We start from the raw sequence: 21407 nt of genomic DNA on the forward strand, positions 1-21407 counted from the left end.
TATTTTGATATGGACATTCGTTTTCTGTGCCTTTTTGCAATAGTATACTAGTTTTTTGTAGGAGAAAATTTCGAGTCGACTGCTCTTTTTTTTACATTTCTGAAAACCATAAAAGGGAATTACAAGCTTCTTATTTCTTCCCCGCTATTATTAACGTCATTCATATGTGCTTATCGATGACTGAGCAGCATAAAAAGAAAATTCATGTCCCTCGCGAGAGATTTTTATCGTCGACTGCTTGCCATTACTAGGGTAATACTGTACATATTATCCAAGGACATGATAAAACATTTAATATAACAACCCATAGGATTTTTCCGTGGAATAATAACAGTTCAATACAAATCGCATCTTGAAACGATTGAAGTCTTAGCATCCCGTACATATACGGCTGGCTTCCAATGACTTACAATTAAGACTACACATGTAACGATTCCAACACAAAAGAAAGATTGACAAAATTGTAGTTTTTTTCTACATTGTCAATTATAAATTCTACGGAAGCAGCTGCAGAAAAACAAAAAAAATTACGAATCAATAGATTGTGTTTTTTATTTATTCGCATTTTGTGATCAATATCAATGGACCCTGAACAAGGATTGGCTGATGAAGGTGGAAAAGGAGAAATTCGATTGTGGCACCCAATTGTTCTTCAGGAAAACTACCTGCTTTCGGGGATCGTACAAATCGATTGCTTGTTTTTCCACGTTCTGTTTTGTTTCGTCGATTCGACTCTCGAGGGGTAATCAATTCTTTTTTATTGTAGTGTGGGGGGAAAGAAACATCACATGATCGTGTTGCGTATGTTGGCTGTCGATCGAAGTAAAAATTTAGGAGAACATAGTGTTTTTTTTTTGTGGGTTTTTTTTATAGAAAGTGACCTCCGTTTAGGTTGGATGAAGAAGTGGGAAATAGTGTTTTTTCAAAATTCAGGATTTTGAATGATATGATAAAGTTTCTGAAGGCAACGTTTGAATACCATCAGTGAGGTGACAAAAGGTGAACCAGATGAGGTGGAAATAAGGCCATAGAGTAGTGGACCTCAAACTTTTTGAAGCACGAACCCCTTTTGGCAAGAATTCTATTGGCGACCCCAGTTTTTCCTCAACTTCAGTTAAGGCGAATGACTACGTGCGAGGCACATTTTTTTTAAAACAGCATGATTTTCACAAATTAAGTGGGGTTTGAATCATAATACTGTATGAAATAAGGAAATCCAGTGAAATTTCTGAAATATCTTTAAAACTTCTTGAGATATTCTAAATTATGTCCTCAAAATTGGCTCATTTTCAGTACTTACTCCAAACATTGTACGCTGAAAACCACACCATTTATTTGAATAGTTTTGATACTGTATGTAGCTATGACTGTTATCTGCGCAATGAACTAAAAGTTTTAGGATACACAAAATATTCATTGAGATATGGCAGCTTTTTTCGTGAAGCAATACGTGAATTTTCACAAAAAGATTCAATTTTTTTTTTAATTCAAACAGCTGTAAAATATTTAATTCTAAACATATGGCCAAGATCCTAGTTTATTGCACAGCTAATGTTATCTGCCACACTGTTGCAAATTTTCATGAGAATGTCTTGCATATTTTTTGAGAAATTTTGTTTTGCGTGCAATAAAGTAACGAAAAAAAAATGAATCTTCAAAAAACGCGTTTGAAAATTATTTGTTGCCTTTGAAACCATTGTTCCAGATGATTTGAATCAGCCATAACTTTGTTTTTACTTATTGCATGTACAAGAATAAAATAGTTTTGGATTCTGCGTAAAACATTCTTCCCAATGGATTTATAAAACCATTTTCGACAATTTTCGGAAAAATCGTCATTTGAACGCAGTCTTAAAATTTAATAGACAGATGGGGCTGCACCAATACCATTCATTCGTGCACAATCAACTCTGCATTTTCGAATTTTTTGAAAAAAAACTGACATCCTCACATCGAGATACGTCACGTGAATACATACGCGTATACATCAACCTATGTTTGACAACCAATGAAAGTTGAACTATTATAGGGCTTTCTATCATCAAAATCTGCAAGTACAGAGTGAATACACGATTTCGTCGTACATAATAACTAAAATTTTACAGGCCATGAAAATATATATTTTTTTCAATTATTGTTTTAACGATATTCAATGTTAATGGGGGAGAGTTTTCTTTTCAACATCCTATAGTTTCTAATTTGTCAGTTGTGTGCATTACTTTTTCCACTAGTGAGTGCGTACATGGATAATAAGAAGCTCAGCTCAAGGTGTATTTTAGATTTGACATATATTTATTTATGTTACGAAAGAATGAAGTAAATTTCTATTAAGGCGTTTAAATTTCGGAAAATATTTCGCGACCCTCCCCCCTCCCCCCCCCCGTTCATTTACGCGGTTCCCACTGGGTCACGATCTACAGTTTGGGAACCACTGCCATAGAGAGAGGGGAAAATTCCGAAAATGTTAGAAAATGACGGATATACTGTACATGGAATAACATTTTTAAGGCTATTGTTGCATCACTTTGAGCCATCCCGTCGCCCGAAACATCAGCCCCCCCCCCCTGAAAGAAATTGAAATTGCTGGTAAAGCCCTGAACTGAAATGAAACCTACAGTTTCATGCTTGTTTTCCATTTTATAGCATGGATGATGAACTTCAAGATGTGAATGCGAGCCGGTCCCTCATTTTTAAAGCAATATCCCCATAGAGAGCAGGCAGGCCTTCAACACCATATTTACGAAAATACGGAAAATTCAGGCACATTCCCCCCTTTCCCTTCCACAACGGAACGTAGATGGCAGCACTCGAATATTAAACACGCTTATAACTTTGGCATTATAACACGTTAAAGCACACATAGACATATGAATGATTTCCGACACGTACCAATTAATTAGAAATTGTACAGAGAAATGTTTACGGTTACGGTTCAGCAGTAGTAGTAGCCGCTGTGCGGTCGTGTGGGCATAGTGCTGGAATATAGTGGGGGTATATAACATTGCACATTAAATCTGACGGAACTCCGCTTAAGTCGTCATAATTTTTCGATAACTTGAGGTGACGACTTATCGAGGTTTTACTGTATATGCCATCCATATCTGTTATGGTCATCTTTTTCTCAGCCACCTCGTTGGGCATTTTGCCTGTTGTGGCGTTGCATTTGTGTTTGTATTAGAAATTTTCCCATATTGGTAAATTTATTCATAAACTACGGGAAGAAAAACAATGAAATTCATTGAAATTAATTGCAATATCATTGAGTGGTTTCAATAAAAAAAATTTTTTTTAATTCAACAGCAGAGTATTGAAACGGACGAGAATGTCTTAAAATAAATCTCGAAAATTCCATATTTGCCTTATCTAAGGAATTTTTCTCATTATATCAGAAAAGTCATTTCCATACGCTTCAGTACTAATTAGTTCCTTAAAAGAGAGATAGGAGAGAAAAAAAAAAAGATTGAATTCTCATTTATTATAATGATCTCCATTTCATTTTTGGATGATTGTTCGTTTAGGTTCATTCGACCGAGAGGAATTTCCGCCATGGGCGGCATTTTCTCTGGGAGTTGCCATGGTTATAATTTCGGAACACGGATGTTCTCTTTCCCAGGCTTTTATAGGATAATAATAATAATTGATAAGAGGATAACAACGGCGATAAGAAGTATGGCCCTGTTTTTGCTCCCACGCAATAGCCCCACTCTCGTCCCAAAACTTTCGGTGTCGCCGAGATTAACGTTTCCTGTCATATATTTGCATATCAATGCAATAACGATAATGTATACGCTTTCGATCTCTGTCCCCGTATTCAATTTCCCCCCTAAATATGTTCGGTGAGAAAAGTCTTTCGAAACGGGAGCGAGAGAGAAAGGGCGCAACACATAAATTTCAAACTTGAAGCAACTTTCTGAAACTGCTGTCACCCAGAATCTTCGGCTTATTTTACCATAATATTTACGATCTCATTTTCGAAATATATATAGAGAGAGGCGTGAAAACACACTATAATCTTCGAAAACAGTCCACGCAATAAGTAAAACAAAGTATTTTCTCGGCTATTTATACTATGAAGAAGCCTAATTCTAAGGATATTGAAAATGACACTCTCTGGAGATTACGGCATTATTCAAGGTCTGACTTTTACTTGATGGGTGAAGAAAGCATAGAGGTAGAAAAATGTTTCGTTATATACGCGATTAATTAGTTCGGCGAAATAATCGAGTCAGGCAAAATCTCTCATTGCAGTGCTTCTCACAGTGTGTGTCGCGGTGAGCTGGAGATATTGATTTGTGTTCCTATTTTTATGCTTTGATTTGGTTCTTTTATATGGGAAAATATCTACCACACAAACTATTCTGAGGCGTAGCCATGGGTGGAGGTACGGGGGGGGGCATCCCCCCTTCCCAGTGTCAAAGGTGGAGTCGACTGATCTAATGTATATATGTATATATGAATTGACATCATCATCGTGCCCCCCCCCCAGCAATAATGACCGTGCCCCCCCCCCCCCAGACTTCCAGGTCTATTTCCACCTATGGGCGCAGCAGATGAACCATGAATTAGGAAAGAGAGCCGCGGGTGACATAAGTATGAGAACAACTGTCGTATAGTGAGATCGCGTAAGGTGAAGGAGGATACGTGTAACACAGAAACGGGACATGGGAACAAAATGTCTCATAATTGAAGGACCGGAATCCATGTCAAAATGAAGATCGATCTGAAGTTGGCTTCTCGGCAACTAATGAGGGAGGTGGTTCTGGTGGAGGGGACACAAAGAATTATAATGGATGATGATACGAACTTCGAAGCTAGTTACTGGGACGAAATATCATTGAACAAGAGTGGGGGAAAGCGAGCGCGCGTGAAATCGCGATGAAATCTCGAAATTTTCGATGCTACGGCAGTAAATCAGTAGCCGCTCCTAGACTTACGCTAACAATCTGCGTAATGAAGTGCAGGTAACCAGAACGGAAGTTGCCGTCCAGTTTCTTCGCTAGAACGAAAATGGCTGTCGTAAAACCATCACGGGCCTCCGGTCCAAGTGGTTTTTTCCGAGGCCCTATCCATGGCCTCCACATCCTGGAGCGGGGCCCCTAGTCTGGGATCTTTTGCGTGCTCCTCCCCCCCGGTTAGACTTTTCGCGGGTCCTTTATGTAGTTAATTTATAGCGTGAAAAAGCAGAAAATGATGAGAACTGTCCCGGGCCCCAAGGCTAGATCCCTGTCAGCCCCCCCCCCACCTTGTGGGGGTTTACTTGGTAAATTCAAGGATACTTCATGCAGATATTTTTGTTAGGCTTCTCTTGAGGCCCAGGTATACCCATGCGTTAAGACGGCACTGCCGTCGAGACATTAAAAACCAGAACTAAAGTGGATGCCCAATGCAAACAAGAAATAGATTGAAACTGGAGTGCCCGAATTATTGCTTATCGTGGGGCTTCATTTCATTTAAAAATTTTAATTCGTTATATAAATAATTAATAATTAAATAAATAATAAATAAATAAATAATTCGTTTAAATTTTGTTTCCCACGCGAATCATCAGAAGCCCCACGAGAATCAGAAAAATATTTTGAGCAACAACTGATAACGCTTGCCTATATGCAAGTTATATGTATATGAATATCTAGTCATATCTATATGACTTGTATGTATGCGAACAACAAGTTCTAAGAAAACATTTAATTTTTATTTTGAAGTACAAAGTCCCGGGAATCGGAATGAATAAAATAAGGGCCCACTGTTACCGAATATATTTTGGTTCCCGTGGGCAGGACCGTAGCGTGCTTTCTAGGGGGGGGGGGCCCTTGAATAGGCTATTGTTAAGCAAAACAAGTGTACAATTTTTTTTGGGAAGCCCCCATTCTTCTCGGAGCCCATGTTACCCCGGCTTAGTTAAGGGTGTGTGTGGTTGTATACAAGATCAAAATGTGTGTGTTTAAGAGTCCGGATCATCGAATTTCCAGATGTGTGTTTGGAAAAGCGACTATTTTCGTCACATATCAATTTATTTATTTTCTTTAATTACTGTACATGACAATGAATATGGCACTGAGGTTTCATCCTCAGTTTCATGAAAAGAGCCTCGTTTTCATCCTTTTCCAGGGCCGTAATGTTCCTTTTCGGGGGCCCCAGGACAGATGTTTCCTTGAGACCCTTCTTGAAAGGGTCATTATTATGCATGAAATATAAATGTTAATTTTTTTTGGGCTCCCCCTTTATTGTGCTCGGGGCTCTGGGTAGTGCCCCGGTTTCCCCAACCTAGTGTCGGCCCCCTTTCTGTTCTACCTCCCTCTTCAAGCCAAAGAACCGGTACCAGGTCCTGGCATCAGCCAAACCGGGCCGAGAGTAGTTTACCGTTTCATTTTTACCCATTTATTTCTGATTAGCAGTGTATATGACCGAGCCTTCCACTCACAAAAAAAAAAAAAAAAAATCAACTGCGCCGCGGCATTTCAAAGGCTGAGAACAACTAGTTTGCACATATGAATACTTAGGTGCTCCTCCTCTAATGATGGGTGTGTGCCGATGCCCTTGACTCTATCGACGACCACTCCGTACCTCAGGTTTATGTTGTCACCATACGAACTTGTCGTGTGGGGGGGGGGGGGGTGGAGTGTATGTTAGCGTATGGTGGAGAGTATTACCTGAGGATGAAACAACACTATTTTCGTCAGAGGACGAATCGCGACATCATCCTCTAGCCTAAGGGGCTCCACCCCGGACGGTTATTATTATTTATTTTTCTGTTTTTCATGCTGTAAATATGCTATGGGGAGCAAAGATAACCTAGGGGTCCTGTTGCTACTACTACTACTACTAAACCACGCATGCACCTCATTCACATTTCTCTGCGGAATTTCTAACGAATTGGTACGTGTTGGGATGTGTGTGTGTGTTGTGAACCTAACGTGAAGTTTGTTACTGTATAATCCTTGTTATGTGTAGTTCTGCCATCGATTTTTTAACTATGAGTGAAATTGCAATGATTGAACAATTGTACCGCGTTGTAGGCTTGTTGCTCTCTGTGGCGAGACTTTTTGAAACAGAGATATTGGTGCTTTCTCTCTCTCGCATTCGTGCCCCGAAACTGGGAACCACGGGGTCCTGCATCAGGATGTGGGGGGGGGGGGTGGGTTAGGTGTGTATGTCCGGTTCCCCGGGCGCATTATACGGGGATGCCAAAATTCGTACTTCCCCCGGCTGGTCAAGCAAAAAGTTACGGCTCTGGCCATGATCGATGGGCAAGATATGACGAAAAAAGGGGTTTTTTTTTGCCGAACAGCCTTCCATAGAGCGCATGCGCTCGTTTTCCGCCAAGCACGAGACTACTCGCCAACTGCGAGACAATACAAAATCCTAGCTATTTAGAAAATTATTCACGCAAAGCTTGATCGATGACACAATGAAATCATCTTAATTTCCGAGAAATGTGAATATCTAACAATCACGAATTTACATAAAACCGAAACCAAAACTGAACTTAAAAAATGCAAAATTTTGACTTTCTTTATTGCTATTATCAAACAACAAACTTAAATTTTAAACGATAAAGACAAAAAAACGAAAAAATTTATGGGAAAGAATTCCAATACAAATTCGATGTTGATCAAGAGGGTCGTAATTTTATTAAAGAAAATAAATTAAAAAAAAAAAAAAAAGAAAAAAAAAACGTGGGGAGGCGGGTACGTCTCGTTGATAATTTCGTTGAGGACATTTGGCAACAGCCCGCCGCATTGCAAGAGGAGCTGTTTTTTCCAATATGAACGGCGGAGCTTACGGTGCGGGCAAAGCGGGATCAGCGGTTGATCCTCTAGCCGTTATTCAAAGGCCACAAATTATCTTAAGAGTACTTTGTTGGGTAAGGTCAAGTTTATCCATTTCTTTGACGTCCAATCAGTTTCTTTTTCGTTTCGATTTTTACCTCGGAATCGAAAAATCCGTATTCGCCCCGTGAGTTATTGATCTGCATTGCCGGCCATAGTTGTGTGACCTCTCCGCTGAAGAGAGGTAGAGATGTAGTGGTTGTGTGTTGTTTCTTTTTTTTTTTTCTCTCTTCTTTTTAAAATGCTTCCTGTTTATACTAGTCAGCTGATGATCTAAAACAAAATTCAAACAATTTAAAATTTATGAAGTTAAATAATTGAAATTAATATCTAAAAAAAAAGAAGACATATCAGTCATGTGATTATTGATAATACCTGTATTTCTACCTAAAATTCTTTAAATAAAATTTTTTTTTTTCTTCAATTTGATCAGTTTTATAAAACAATTATGTTTCTTTTTATTTGTTCTCAAAAATTATAACTTAAGACAAAAATTGTATTTAAAATATTGATACGTCAATATTTTTAATATTGATTCAAATTCAAACAATGTTGAACAATTATTTCAATATTGATTTCAAACAATGCCCTTTTTGAACAATGGTTTTTGTGTATAGTGATACCTTGGTATAATGATAATCGCGAGAGTCTGCAGTTTTAACATTAGAGCATTGACATTTCCATACAAGACATAAAGAAATTTTTGGAAGATTTATTGTGATATCAGTTAAAGGGTTGTTTTTAGTTTAAACCAAGTGGGGTTTCTTTTTAAGTCTGGTTTTTGTTTAGAAAATCATATAAACGTGGCCAAAATGTAATTTTTTTTTCTCTTGAAAAATATCACATATTGGTTCATTATTAGCCAAAATTGGCATTTTATTCTTAACACATTTTCTAACTGTGAGATACATTCTGATGCTCTATCTCAGCAGTTCTCAATCAGTGATCTGTGTGCACTCCCTAGGGGCTCCGCAGCCGCTCGAGAGAAAAAGAAGAAAAACCCCAGTAAATTTGAAAAATAATTAATATTTTTGAATAATAAAAATAAATCAGTAACTTTAATGAATAAATATGAGGCTCCGCCATAGAAATTATATATCAAATATTGCTCCACGAGTCAAAAACAGTTGAGAACTACTGCTTACTTCTATCTTAAGCAAATTCATGAATGAGGATGGCATCATACACCTAAATATGTGGTGGCGTATTATCTCGCAGGCTTTTTTGGTCCTTCACAAAGAAACAGCAATATTAGTGACTTCACTGTCATGCTAAGGGCAGGTGATCTTATAATCCAAAAAGGCACCAGCTGCCCCCTAAAGAACATTTGATCCAAACACCATGTATAAATAATTAAAGATCATATTTGAGTTTGTGTTTTCCAGAATTAATTCTTTTGTATAGGTTATTCACTAAGGCTGTAGTTTCTAAACTTTATCAGTTCAACGTACCTGTTTGTCAAAATTGAGAAGTAAAAAACAATGTAGTTAAAACAGCGTAGCCTGTTTGTTAAAATTAAGGAACCACTTCATTAAGGTGTAGCCCTGTGTTCCTATGTATTACCTATCATATTAGTCTCATTCAGGAATCCTAGCAACCTCAAAAGTCAGGAAAATATGCAAATACGTGATGGAAATTGGAGAAAAATGTCTGTAAAGGGATAAAACTAAATCTCAAATTATATTTCTTTCTTTGAAAATTCTAATCAGGGGAATTTTTTTTTTTTTTTTTTGATTTTTTGTCAGGAAAAATCAGGGCAATGATCAAGCAGATTTTGCTGCAAAACCTGTACCGTTAATGCTGTATGATGATTTATTACTAATCCAAATCAAAATTGATCATCGTTCTGACATCATTTTGTTTTGTTACATAGTGTTTGTTTGTTAAGCTGATTGAAAATATATAAGAAAATTTTTTTTAAATTAATATTTTAATGGTTAAATAACTACCAAATACACAGAAAAAGTCTTCATCGTACATTGAAATAGGATCACTTAGTTAGTTTCCACCATGATACTAAATTAATCCCTTTATCTACTGACAGTATTTCAAAGTACCATGTTAGTAGTTTAAAAAAAAACCAATTTTTAATTTTTCTTTGTCTTTAATTGGAACTAAAATGACCTACATAACAATTTACATGATAATAATTTATTAATATAATTTTCTTCTTATTCTACTTTTAATAATCTGGTAGATAAAGGGTTAATTACTAGTTACTGAGAACGAAAATAGTGTTTGAGAAGGGTTAATTGATATAGCATGATTATTTGAGGCCTACCAAACTGTTGTATTGGGAAAACGTGTATTGATCTATCAATGTTTTTTGATAATTATTACAAACCATTTATATATGTCTAGCCCAACACGAAAGAGAAGAAAACTATTTTGTACAAATAATAAAAATGGTTGTATTCCAAATTCTATGAAAATAAGTGTTTGCTCAGCTTTTCTAGTCTTGTCTGAATATGTAATTGGTTAACTGCAGGTTTATGAATTATTGAAGTGTATTTCAGGGGGTCTGTCCAGACATTTTTTTAGGGTCCTATTTTTGTGAAAATTAACCATAATTTTTGGTGAAAAGTAAGTAATATTGTGGAGAGCAAAATAATTTAATTAATGTAGTACAGAAGAAATAAAATTTCAAATTTATGGTTTCATTAATTTTAATTTTGTGAAAAGGGTCTGTTTTTCATATTTGAATGTTGTGAAAAGTTGATTTTCCAGACCTAAATTTTCGCTTAATAAATTCCTGATGGTTGTCTGTATTTTAATGATTCTGAATAATTATAAATTTGTAAATCCAAAAATATCATATCGAATTGTAACTCTTTTACATTTTTTACTATTATATAATAATATTTCTGTTGAGTAATATATTTGATTTTTTTTCTTTCAAAATCTGATTCAACCAATCAAATAAATTGAATGATAACAAGGCATGGAAAATGTATCAAGAAAGTATATCTGATATAAACAAATCAATATTTAATTACTTCATATTTAATAAATACTTAATAATAAAATAAAAATACAAAATAATAAAATACTTCACATTTTTATTTCCTTTGAATAAAAATATGCATATTATTTGTAAATGGAGTAGGAAAAAATTAAATTCTATTGAATGGGTCTTTCTGTGGTTCCTTTTCTCCATTTTACAAAGAAGAATAATTACAATATCAAAAGTTGTGATGCAGCAATGGTTTTAATTTCAGTGGGAAATATATAAAATTCAGTATTATTGAAATTTCATGTGGAAAATTCATATGTTCGAGTTTTATATTTTAATCACAAATTTTGCATTTTTATGAAATTTTGTAAGAAATATTTTTTTCCCATTATAAGAAAGAAAAATTTCAAAAATTGTCTAAAAATTGGGATCTTGTAAAAGCAAAATAAAAATTATTTCATAAAAATCAGTTTTTGGGAAGTTTCACCAGGGGTGCAAAAAAACTGGCCAGAAAAACCTGTATTTTGTGAAGTTGTTCAATTCCGAAGTTTATCCAGAGGGAACTAATTTCTAACATTTATTTAAATATCACCCGATAGTAATGCTATAGTAGGGTTTACCACGTACCAATTTTTAACTTCCATTAATTGTATTCAAACATTAAATAATCATGTATAATAACTTTTATGACTAGTCATTCAAAGTCTTGATATAATTACCAAGACTTTGAATGACTTTTATTGATAAAAAATTTAAAAATTCAAATGTAAGAATTCATTAAGTAAAAGATTCCCCCCTTCTTTTCGCTTTGAAATATGCAAATTCTTTTTATAATTTTTCAGCTGTTTTCAGTGGTAGTATTTGGCTGCATAGGATCAGAAGGATGGCTGGGAGGAGAATGCCTGTACAACAAAGACATAAATGCATGCAATTTCGGCACAGGAATAGGAGTGATCGCTTTCTTTGGAAGTACTGCGTTGCTAGTACTTGAGTTCATGTTTGATAAAATCTCTAGTATCAAAGTTCGCAGGCGGGCTGTCATTGCAGACATGGCATTTTCTGGTAAGATGCATCATCTTTTCTTATCGCAATAGTATTTGCTTGTACTTGGTTTTTTGACTTGAGGAAAGCTAGAGTTCTTATTTAATTTGGATAGTGATAATATGAATGCATTGGAGAAATTCACAATATCTGGAATTTTGTAAAATTTTCTTTTACAATTTATCCAGGGTTTAACCAATTCTACGGTGCTTGTTGTGACTAAAAAATTGATATTGACATCAAAAATTTTCCGTGTGTGATTACTAGCTCAGAAAAAATTATGTTTGGCTCTTAAAATATTTGACAATGCCTAGATTTTTTTCCCAATTTCTACAGCACTAAATTAATCCTATTGAACAGCGGTTCTCAACATTTTTTGACTCACGGAGCCCCTTTAAGTAAAAAAATTCTATTTGGGAGCCCTGTAGGCCATTTTTTTTTATTCATGAAAGTTACAGATTTATTTACTATTTAAAAATATTTATAATTAATTTTTTTAATTTTACTGGTTTTTTTCCCCCTCGAGCGGCCGCGGAGCCTCTGAAGAGTGCACAAGGAGCCCCAAGGGCTCTGTGGAACACCAGTTGAGAACCGCTGCTCTAGAAGATATTCTTCAATTAAAAGAAAAACTAAAATGAAATAGGCTTCTCTTTTTTTCCCCTGTAAAGTTACTATGGAGAAAATTGCAAGTTTAATTCAAAAACTTCTGTTTTTCGTACATTTTTCTCTTCTGTTTAAATTTTTTCATTTATTTATGGAATATATCTAGAGATATAAGCAATCATTAAAAAAGGACAATGTGCGTTAAAAGGTAAATTAATGAGATTAAGTTTTCAGATTTAGCTTCCATTATTTGCACAAGACTTTATTGCTGAACATTTATCTTGCTATAATTAAATTAGTTCAAGTAGGTTTTTTAAATCGACCAATACCTATACCTTTCATTAAAATATTCTAATGAAGTTTTGTTTAAAAATATTTTCAGTGAAAACTACATCACATTCTCATTAATATTCATTACTGATTTTTTTTATGTATTAATTGTTCATTTAGCTGCATTGGTAGTGGAATTTCAAAATTACTAGCAATTCATGTGATTTACCGTTTGTGTATTTTTCCTTTTGATTGTTTTCTGTGGCATAAATTTTAAAATGGTCAATAGTTACAAATTAAAATACAGTGATCTCTCACTTATGCATCGGTGCGAGGGAACACGGAAAAAAGACACGTAAGAGAAAGGCCTACAAGTGAATAGAATTATTGTTACACTGTATCTTTGGCTTAAAATGCAAAAAATAGTTTTATAACTGAAAGAAACGTATAACTGAAATGGTGTATAAGCAAGAGGTCACTGTATATATATTTTCACTTTAAAATATAGCATTTCTCACTGATTTCCCACTTTTCCCCACAATTTACAGCTGCAATGTCATTTTTGTGGTTTGTGACTTTCTGCTATCTGAGTGATTCATGGAGGAAATCCCCTTACCCAAAACATGGCTATGGTATCAACAATTTGAGAGCAGCTATCGCCTTCAGCTTCTTTTCCATCTTTGTCTGGGTGAGTTAAGAGCGGTTATCTGTTTAAGTCTATCATAATTTCATTTTATTTTAGTTTAAATAATCATGCTGGACATAAAACTGTGAGAGATTAAAGATTATATAAAAAAAGTGATTTTTAATCCAAATTATGATAATGTCCATTTATCTTTTTTGAAAAAAAACTAAAAGTTTGTTTTTGCAGTATTTTTTTTAATAGCTGGAAAAAACTGTTACATTCAGTTTCTAATATGTACAAATACACGTTCAAAATTCTTAATAGCCATTAGTTTAATCTTGATTTGATTTGACCTGAAATAATTTGATCTAACACCTTTAGGTATAATCATTTTATATTACTCAGTTCTTTGCTTAAACAGACATATTTTTAACTAGTTTCTCATTAATAACATAGAACTTGAACTACATAGAAACTGTCCAATCTATATGTCAATCTGAACTATGCAGTGGAGCCTCGATAGTTTGAAGACCTAATAAGGGAATCGAAAAACTTGAACTTGAATGGATGTGAAGTTAGCTTGGTTTTATGTGATTCCACCTTTAGCAATTTTTAAAGATAATAGCATTTCAATGCTTGACTGAAAAGTAAATATTCTTGTCAAAAAAAAAAATCTCATTATTATCTTTCCCAGTGCCACAACTATATACTTTGTCACCTGGGGCAATCACACATTTTCATGCCCCTTTGTAATGTAGAAGAAGCAGTTGAAGGGGGTGGCACCCCCCCCCCCCCCATCAGTCCAGTCCAGCACCCGGGGCACCAGACCTGCCTGCAACATGCAATTGCACATGCAAAAAGTTGCACGCACATAAATGTAAACATAAAGAGGTTTTAAAAAATTATTGCATGCAGGCATTGGGAAAACTGAAACTTCTTACCACTATTGCGTATTACAAAAATTGCCAAAGATTGAATTTTCTGAAATGCATAGGTGTTTCTGTTACTCTCTCATATTGTCGACAAAAAAAAGTAACTAAAATCAACTATAGTGCAGCTGGTAATTCTTAAAAGCAAATTACAACTGTACATGCACTCCTCTGCAGAATTTCTAACGAATCAGTACATGTTGTGTGTGTTTGTATGCGTGTGGGTGTGTGCGCAAATATTCATTGTTCTAACATATCTATGTTGTCAGAGTCGTGTGTTTGTTTCATGTTCTTGCTCGTGCTGCCATCTGTCTTGCATATTTTTAAGCGAAGATGGTAAATGCTTGAATTTTCCTGTTATGTAAGTATCAGAAGGCCTCCTTGCTCTTTGTGGAGAGATTGGAAATGGTAGATCAGCTCATATCCGTGCCTCAAAGTTGGAAAACTACAGAAAACCAACTTCTGCCGGCAACCACTGTGCCACCAACGAAGTTCGAACCTGGATCCTCATAATAAGAGTACAGCATGATGCTCATACAACCTCACCGTGGCTTAAAAACAAATTTACTTTACAAATTTAGACTTCAGGTTAGGTATACAACCCATACGTAGCAGATTGCGGTATGCACCAATTCATTAGGCATTTCTTAGAGGAATATTCACAAACTGCATTTGATGGTACTCTTATTGGTTCATACAGTTATACCTTGAAAAAAGAACCTCAATTAAACAAACTTGTCGATTTAATAATTTTTTTTCAGAAGTCCTGTACGTATGTTTGTATTAACTCAAAACCAGTATAACGAATAAAAATGTTGGTTGTATCTTATTCGTGAAATAGGGAAGGGGGTTCTACTGTAGTATTTTTGAATGTGTCATAAAAAAACATAAATTTCTTCTCCAGGGGTTATTATAATTTTTTTGTTAACTTCCTTCATAGGCTGCTTGCATAATATTTGCATTCCAACGCTATCGTCAGGGGGTTGATTCTTCATTTGCTCCTAGCTATGATGCAGAACCCGGAATTCCTGGTGGTGCTCCTTACACCACCTATCCAGATGGACCAGATATGAATGAAGGTTACCAGGAGCCACCATTTTCAGGTAACCAGACAGGAGGTGGAACTACTTTTCAGCAACCTGCTTATTAATGTGGGGGAAAAACATTACATCAATAAGATAGTTTTAACTTCGTTGATTTGTAGGTAAGTTCAGTGTAAACCTGGAAGTATATAAATAATTATTTCTTGTCATTTCTTATTAGTTGTTAATTAATTTAACTAATTATCTGTCATTTCATAAGAATGCTAATACTTCCATATGTATAATTATTTTGATTTAATCCTGTATCTATTGATTTCAACACATTGCTGATGGTATGCTGCAAAATAAATTCAATTCTCAGTCCCCATCTTCAATTTTTGTGCAAGATAGAACGTCAGTATTTCGAGATCAGATATACTGCATCCATCATTTCATTGGCATCATAATTTTAATAATTATTAAAAACCATTATTATACAGGGTTCTATAGCAAACAGGGGGGTATCACATTTTACTGGCGAACCATTGATCCTAGAGATATACTTCCAATTAGAAAAAGTTTCCAAGTAACGTGTAGTACTCAAATATGTCATTCATGTTTCAAGGGGTTTGTATACTTATTATTGTACAAAGGTTTTTAACAGCTGGCTGATGCGAAGATATATTTTGGAAAGATACAAAATTCAGCTGCCCCTTCCGGGGAATCGAACCCACGTCCTTTCACTTTCCACGTGAACGCCCTAGACCACTGAATTTTCTCTCTTTCCAAAATATATCTTCACATCAGCCAGCTGTTAAAAACCTTCCTTTGTATGAATGGTGGAAAGTGACAGCATCTTCAGATAAGTTGCCATCTGGTGGCATTGTCAGCAATTGTGAGCTTTGGCCCAAGTTAGGTCCGACCATCCAGTGCACATGAGCTCTAAGGAAAGATTGAGATATTTGTTGCCTCTGTAGTCTAGTGGTCTAGGGCATTCACCCGGAAAGCGAAAACACATACCTTCAATTCCCCGCATGGACAGTTAAATTTCTCTCTTTCCAAAATATATCTTTGCATCAGTTAGCTATTAAAAACCTTTGTATGGATAGCGAAGAGTGACATCGTCCTTGGATAGTTATTATTAAAATAAAAATAATAACTTTTAGCAGTTCCGGTGTACTCAAAACCCAGTTAGAAAGTTGTTGCCCTGTCTCTCCTGCTGCCAACTAAAAAAAATCTCAGTGTTTCTAAGTGTAATATTCACTGAGATATTCAAATTCAAAAAACAGAAAATTTGGAAGGGAAAAAAACAGCATTAAATGTGCGCAAAATGGTTTTCCACATTTAGAGATGGTTTTTTTCCAACTTTCCTTCATTTCTCGAATGGGAATGGGAAGTTTTCAGGAGAAACGGGGCAACAACTTTGTAATTGGGTTTTGGGACACACGTGGACTGTATAAAAAGTTAATTAGTTTTATTTTAATAAGTATATAACTCCTGGAAACGTGAATGGCATATTTGAGTTCTACTTTATTTGGAAACTTTTTCTGATTGGAAGTACATCTCTAGGCTCAATGGTTTGCCAGTAAAATGCTATACCCCCTGTTTGCTATGCACCCTGTATATCACAATGCATTGTAATACAGCTATAAGGCATCCAACCGAACGAGTGCCATGCTCCCAACTGCATTTACTGTCTTCTGTGGTTGAAAAATTAAAAACTTTTTCCCATTGAGAATATGTTAGCATCTTTATTTGGCTTCTGGGTGAATGTATGGATATGTTTCGGTAAATGTGATAAATCGGTTAATATATGCATGATAACTGATTATTATGCATAATCACAAATCATTAATAAGTTGAATGAATTCACTTTAACCTACACTTATGTGTAATACCTGAGTGTCGCTGGAAAATTTGATAAACACTAAAAAAATTATAACTTTTACTGTTGATTATACATAATATTACAATTTTTTATCTTATTGATATAATATTTGTAAAAAATTTTTAAATCAAAGTATTTGTTAGATAAGAGGTCATATTGGAGGTGTGATAAAATTTGTTAAATAGGAGTTTGTTATACCAAGATTTGATTTCAAAATTTGTCAAATAGCAATTAATTATTCTGAAAAATTTGTCAAATCAGAGTTCATTATATCTGGTTCAGACTCTGGCTTACAAGTCATGATTTTCTAAATAATAAATCTTATCACGGCAATGGGGCAAATTTATCATATTTACCAATACAAAATGCATTATAACCAGCAACTGTGATGAATTTAATGTGATTTATCATGTTTATCAATGATGCTTGGGTATGAGTATTGGGTATTGCATAATTGCAAGTAAAAGTGATAAAGTTGAGAGGAACTTCACCAAACTTATCAAAATGGTAGGCAATTATGTCTAATAACCAGATTTATCATATTTACTGTAACAGATACAAGAAAAATAGAAACTCTACCAGGTTCTTTGAGGAAGGGTTGAAGTAACATAATTACAGCATTGTACCATGTTCTGATATGCCATAGAATCAGATTTATCACAAGCACCATCATGTTTTTTTTTTGTTTTGTTGGGTTAGGAAAGTACACTTTTGTGTATATACAGTGAAACCTCGATATAAAAATATTCTATGGACCAAGAAAAAATATTGTAGAGGGATTATCTTTATATCCACAAGTGACATTATCATCAGATGCCATCATATTTATGCCACTGTTGGCATCTTGTATAAATTGCCATTGTTAGTACCACAAAAAATTACACTTTTGAGTATTTATTCACCACAAAAAAAAAATTTAGATTGATTAGTTGATAAAAACAATTCAATTAAATGTATTGCTCCTGTGTAAAGTCTTATCGTAATATACTTTGGTGTGTAGCACAAGAAGTAGCGATACCGAAAACTTTAACTTTTTCAGTGATCACATTTGGTGCCAAACACAAATATTGTTAGACATCCTTGGAAGAAATAGAATATGTGACAAGTTCAGAAATGATCGAAGATTATTTAGAGCGAAATATAAAAACATATCTTTGTAGCACTTTCAAAATCTCCTCAAAAATTATTGTTACGAAAGAATTTATTGTAGTGAAGGATATCATTGTATCGAGAGGAGTTTAACATTAGACCATAGGTGATTAGACCAAACAAGATTTGAAGAAATATCTATGCAGAGGGATTTATCGTTACATCCACTATCATTGTAGCAAGGTTTCTTTGTATATATCCTTGTTATACTATAGTCAGGTTATAACACAGAGGATAAATCATAATCCATGACCCTGTGGTACAGTGGCATCCCATCTGTGAGTAGATTACAGTGGATCCTTCCTTGATATTGGCAGAGTTGAAGTTCCTGAGGAGGAATTAAAACATAAATTTCCCTATTGTATTCATGCATATAATCATTTATTGAACATGCTGAGAAGAGAGCAGTATGTCTTAGTAATGGAAGTGGAAAGAATTATTATGTAGAATTTCTTATTTGACGTCAAGTCATTCAATATTAATATTGGTAAATACTGTGCTGTAAACAGATTTTATGAATTTTATAATGAGTTTCCTTGACATCTGGATATTTTTTATTCATCTGTTATTGGCATTAGAAGATTTTTGTTGTGATTGCGTTGCATATACCTTGGTGTATAGTTTTGTATTTTGTGTCATTTTTGTTATTTTATTTGTAGCTTGTATATTTTATTATTTATTCGTATTCTGTGGTTATTTTTATTTTTACTATTAGCTTTAATCCCTGGGTCTTAACCTCTTGCTTCGTGTTTTATATAAATTAATTAATAACTTGTCAAAGGTGAGATCACTTTGATACTGAGAAAGCATCACTATTTCTGTTTCTTTCCTGCGGTCAAGTTGCAGTTTCTGTTGTACCCGTGTGTCAGGAAAGTTTTCTGACAAGGGCGAACTGGGTATCAAACTCGTGACACCTTAAACATCCTTTAGTACTTTAGGCAAGTATCTTATCGACCTGGGCTACCGTGCCTAAAAAATATAATTGTAGAGGGATTTATCGTTGCATTGAGTACACTTGCAGCAAAGTTTCACTGTATTTACACCATGAAAAGTGCATTGACACCAGAGAGCAAGATTGTTATATAGGCAATTATTGTTATAGAGGGTGTTGTTATATGTGATTTTCACTTTATTTGTGTTTATTTTTCCAACCAGCAACACACTATGCACATATTATTATGTTTTCATAGGCTAATTGCTCATGTCATCACAAAATAATCTCAAATGTCAGTCATTAATGAGTTGAGTGATCATGAGATGATCATTAGTCCCTGTGAGGGCAGAGATGAATTTTCCTTTCCTGAAACATTTTTTTTTTTAAACTGAGCACGACTCAGGTCTATCGCCATGGGCAATTTACTACCTAGTGAGTTGTACCAGAAGTGTAACTATGAGTGTACCTAACCGTCTGAGTGTGTATGTAGTGTTATGTTTGACTTTTCAGTGCTGCCATCTATACTGCAGAAATGAAGTGAGTAATGTGTTATGACTGAATTACATTTGTACTGTTTGTAGGTCTGTTGCTCTCTGTGGCGAGACTTTTTGAAGGGGAGATCGGCTCGCATTCGCGCCTTGAAATTGGGAACCACAGAAAATCAACTTCAACCTGAAACATTGATGTCTCCTCACTCAGCCATTTTTCCCGTATCTGTCATATTAACAAGGAAGAGTGACGTCTTTCATCATGTACAGCCATCTGGTGGCCCTGATGTCATTTTGTCATTTGCGAGCTATTAGCAGAATGTTGTCACTGTCCATTGCACTGAGCCATTCAGCATATACATAAGCTCCAAGGAGGGAAAATTCTATCTGTCTTCATAGCTTAGTTAATAAAGCACTCATCTGGCAAACGAGAGACAGAGGTTTGTGTCCCCGCGAAGGCAGAGATAAATTTTCTTTTCCTGAAACATTGATATCTCCTCACTCAGCCATTTTTCCGTATCTGTTGCATCAACAAGGGAGAGTGACGTCTTTCGTCATTAATGAGTTATGTTGTGTATTTTTTCCACAATGAAGATGTTCACATTTTAGAACTTGCTTATACTTGTTTTTTTGGTTATTTATTCTTTATTAGTCATGCAAGTTCATCTCATTTATACTTATCTTGTCTTTTCCCAACAATATAGGTTTGTGAAGTTGCACTAAAGGAATGCTATGGTGCATTGAAGTTGGACTGAGCAAATAATGGGTTCGATGTACATGTGTGCGTGTGTGTGAGCCCATATATATAATTTTCTTTTATTAATTTCAAGCTTGAGGGTTTTATGATGGACACAAGTGTGGCGCAATTTCCTCCCACATCAACACAAACATCAGGATAATTCGTTTGAGATATTAGCTTAACGAAAAATTGCTATTTATTTGATGCTCCATGTTAGTATTGTAAATTTGAAATTTGCTTATGAATGTGCTGCACCAAAAAAGAATCAGAATTTAAAGAGTAAAAAAAAAATTGTTGATTGTCGTAAATTGGTGTGAAATGTCATAAGATCAATCCGTTTTTGTTCTTGCTTTTGAGGAATACTATTATTTTTTTGTTTTCACGTGTCAAGATTTACAATGAGAATTAGTGTATGTTCAATATTATTATTGCCCTAAAATTTTTTTTTGCAAATTATAAGAATATACAAATACTCCCTGTTTCATACTTCATATATACATAAATTTAAATAAAATATTTTATAGATGTATCAATTTAATTTCCTCTTTGCATGCGTCTAATTTATATTTTGCTGAACTCTATGTCAATATTTCTGGCGTAAACAAGATGTGCATGAATATGTATCGATATCATCATTTTTGCATGAAAATAATCACAACCAAAAACCTGCTGCAATTGCATGTTCACACACACGCGCACATGTGCAGACTTGCAAGATCTTTTGCTTCTGTGTTTATGTATATTGACAGGTGTAGTGTTGTTTGACGGTCTTCGATAGCACTGTGGCTGCATAAATAATACATTCATATTAATATGTAGAATGCTGTGATTCTCTTTGATGTCGGAAACAATGCTAAAAAATTGTGTAGTGATTTTCTTTTCCCTTTTTTTTTAATGTGCCGAAGCAGGTTGAGTTGTTAAACATATAGGCAAAACT

General features: G+C 34.8%; 1 protein-coding gene across 2 annotated transcripts; it reads left to right on the forward strand.

Annotated features, from left to right (window-relative positions):
* The first annotated feature begins 7737 nt into the window (after nucleotides 1–7737).
* Nucleotides 7738–20619, forward strand: Syngr (synaptogyrin). 2 transcript variants are annotated; one of them, XR_016192770.1, is made up of 5 exons: nucleotides 7738–7864; nucleotides 11625–11844; nucleotides 13245–13384; nucleotides 15191–15454; nucleotides 20436–20619. XR_016192770.1 is itself a non-coding variant. In XM_089232626.1 (5 exons), exons 1-5 carry the CDS (start codon nucleotides 7766–7768, stop codon nucleotides 20441–20443), a joined length of 630 nt encoding a protein of 209 aa, XP_089088752.1. In that variant the 5' UTR covers nucleotides 7738–7765; the 3' UTR covers nucleotides 20444–20619. The 2 variants fall into 2 exon arrangements, 1 of the variants encoding a protein (XP_089088752.1); XM_089232626.1 differs by having other exon boundaries at nucleotides 15191–15353.
* Nucleotides 20620–21407: the final 788 nt, after the last annotated feature.

Source organism: Pholcus phalangioides, unplaced genomic scaffold (genome assembly GCF_987345545.1).
Source record: "Pholcus phalangioides strain wild (caught in Gottingen) unplaced genomic scaffold, Ppha-v1.0 ptg000001l_1, whole genome shotgun sequence".
NCBI lineage: Eukaryota > Metazoa > Arthropoda > Arachnida > Araneae > Pholcidae > Pholcus > Pholcus phalangioides.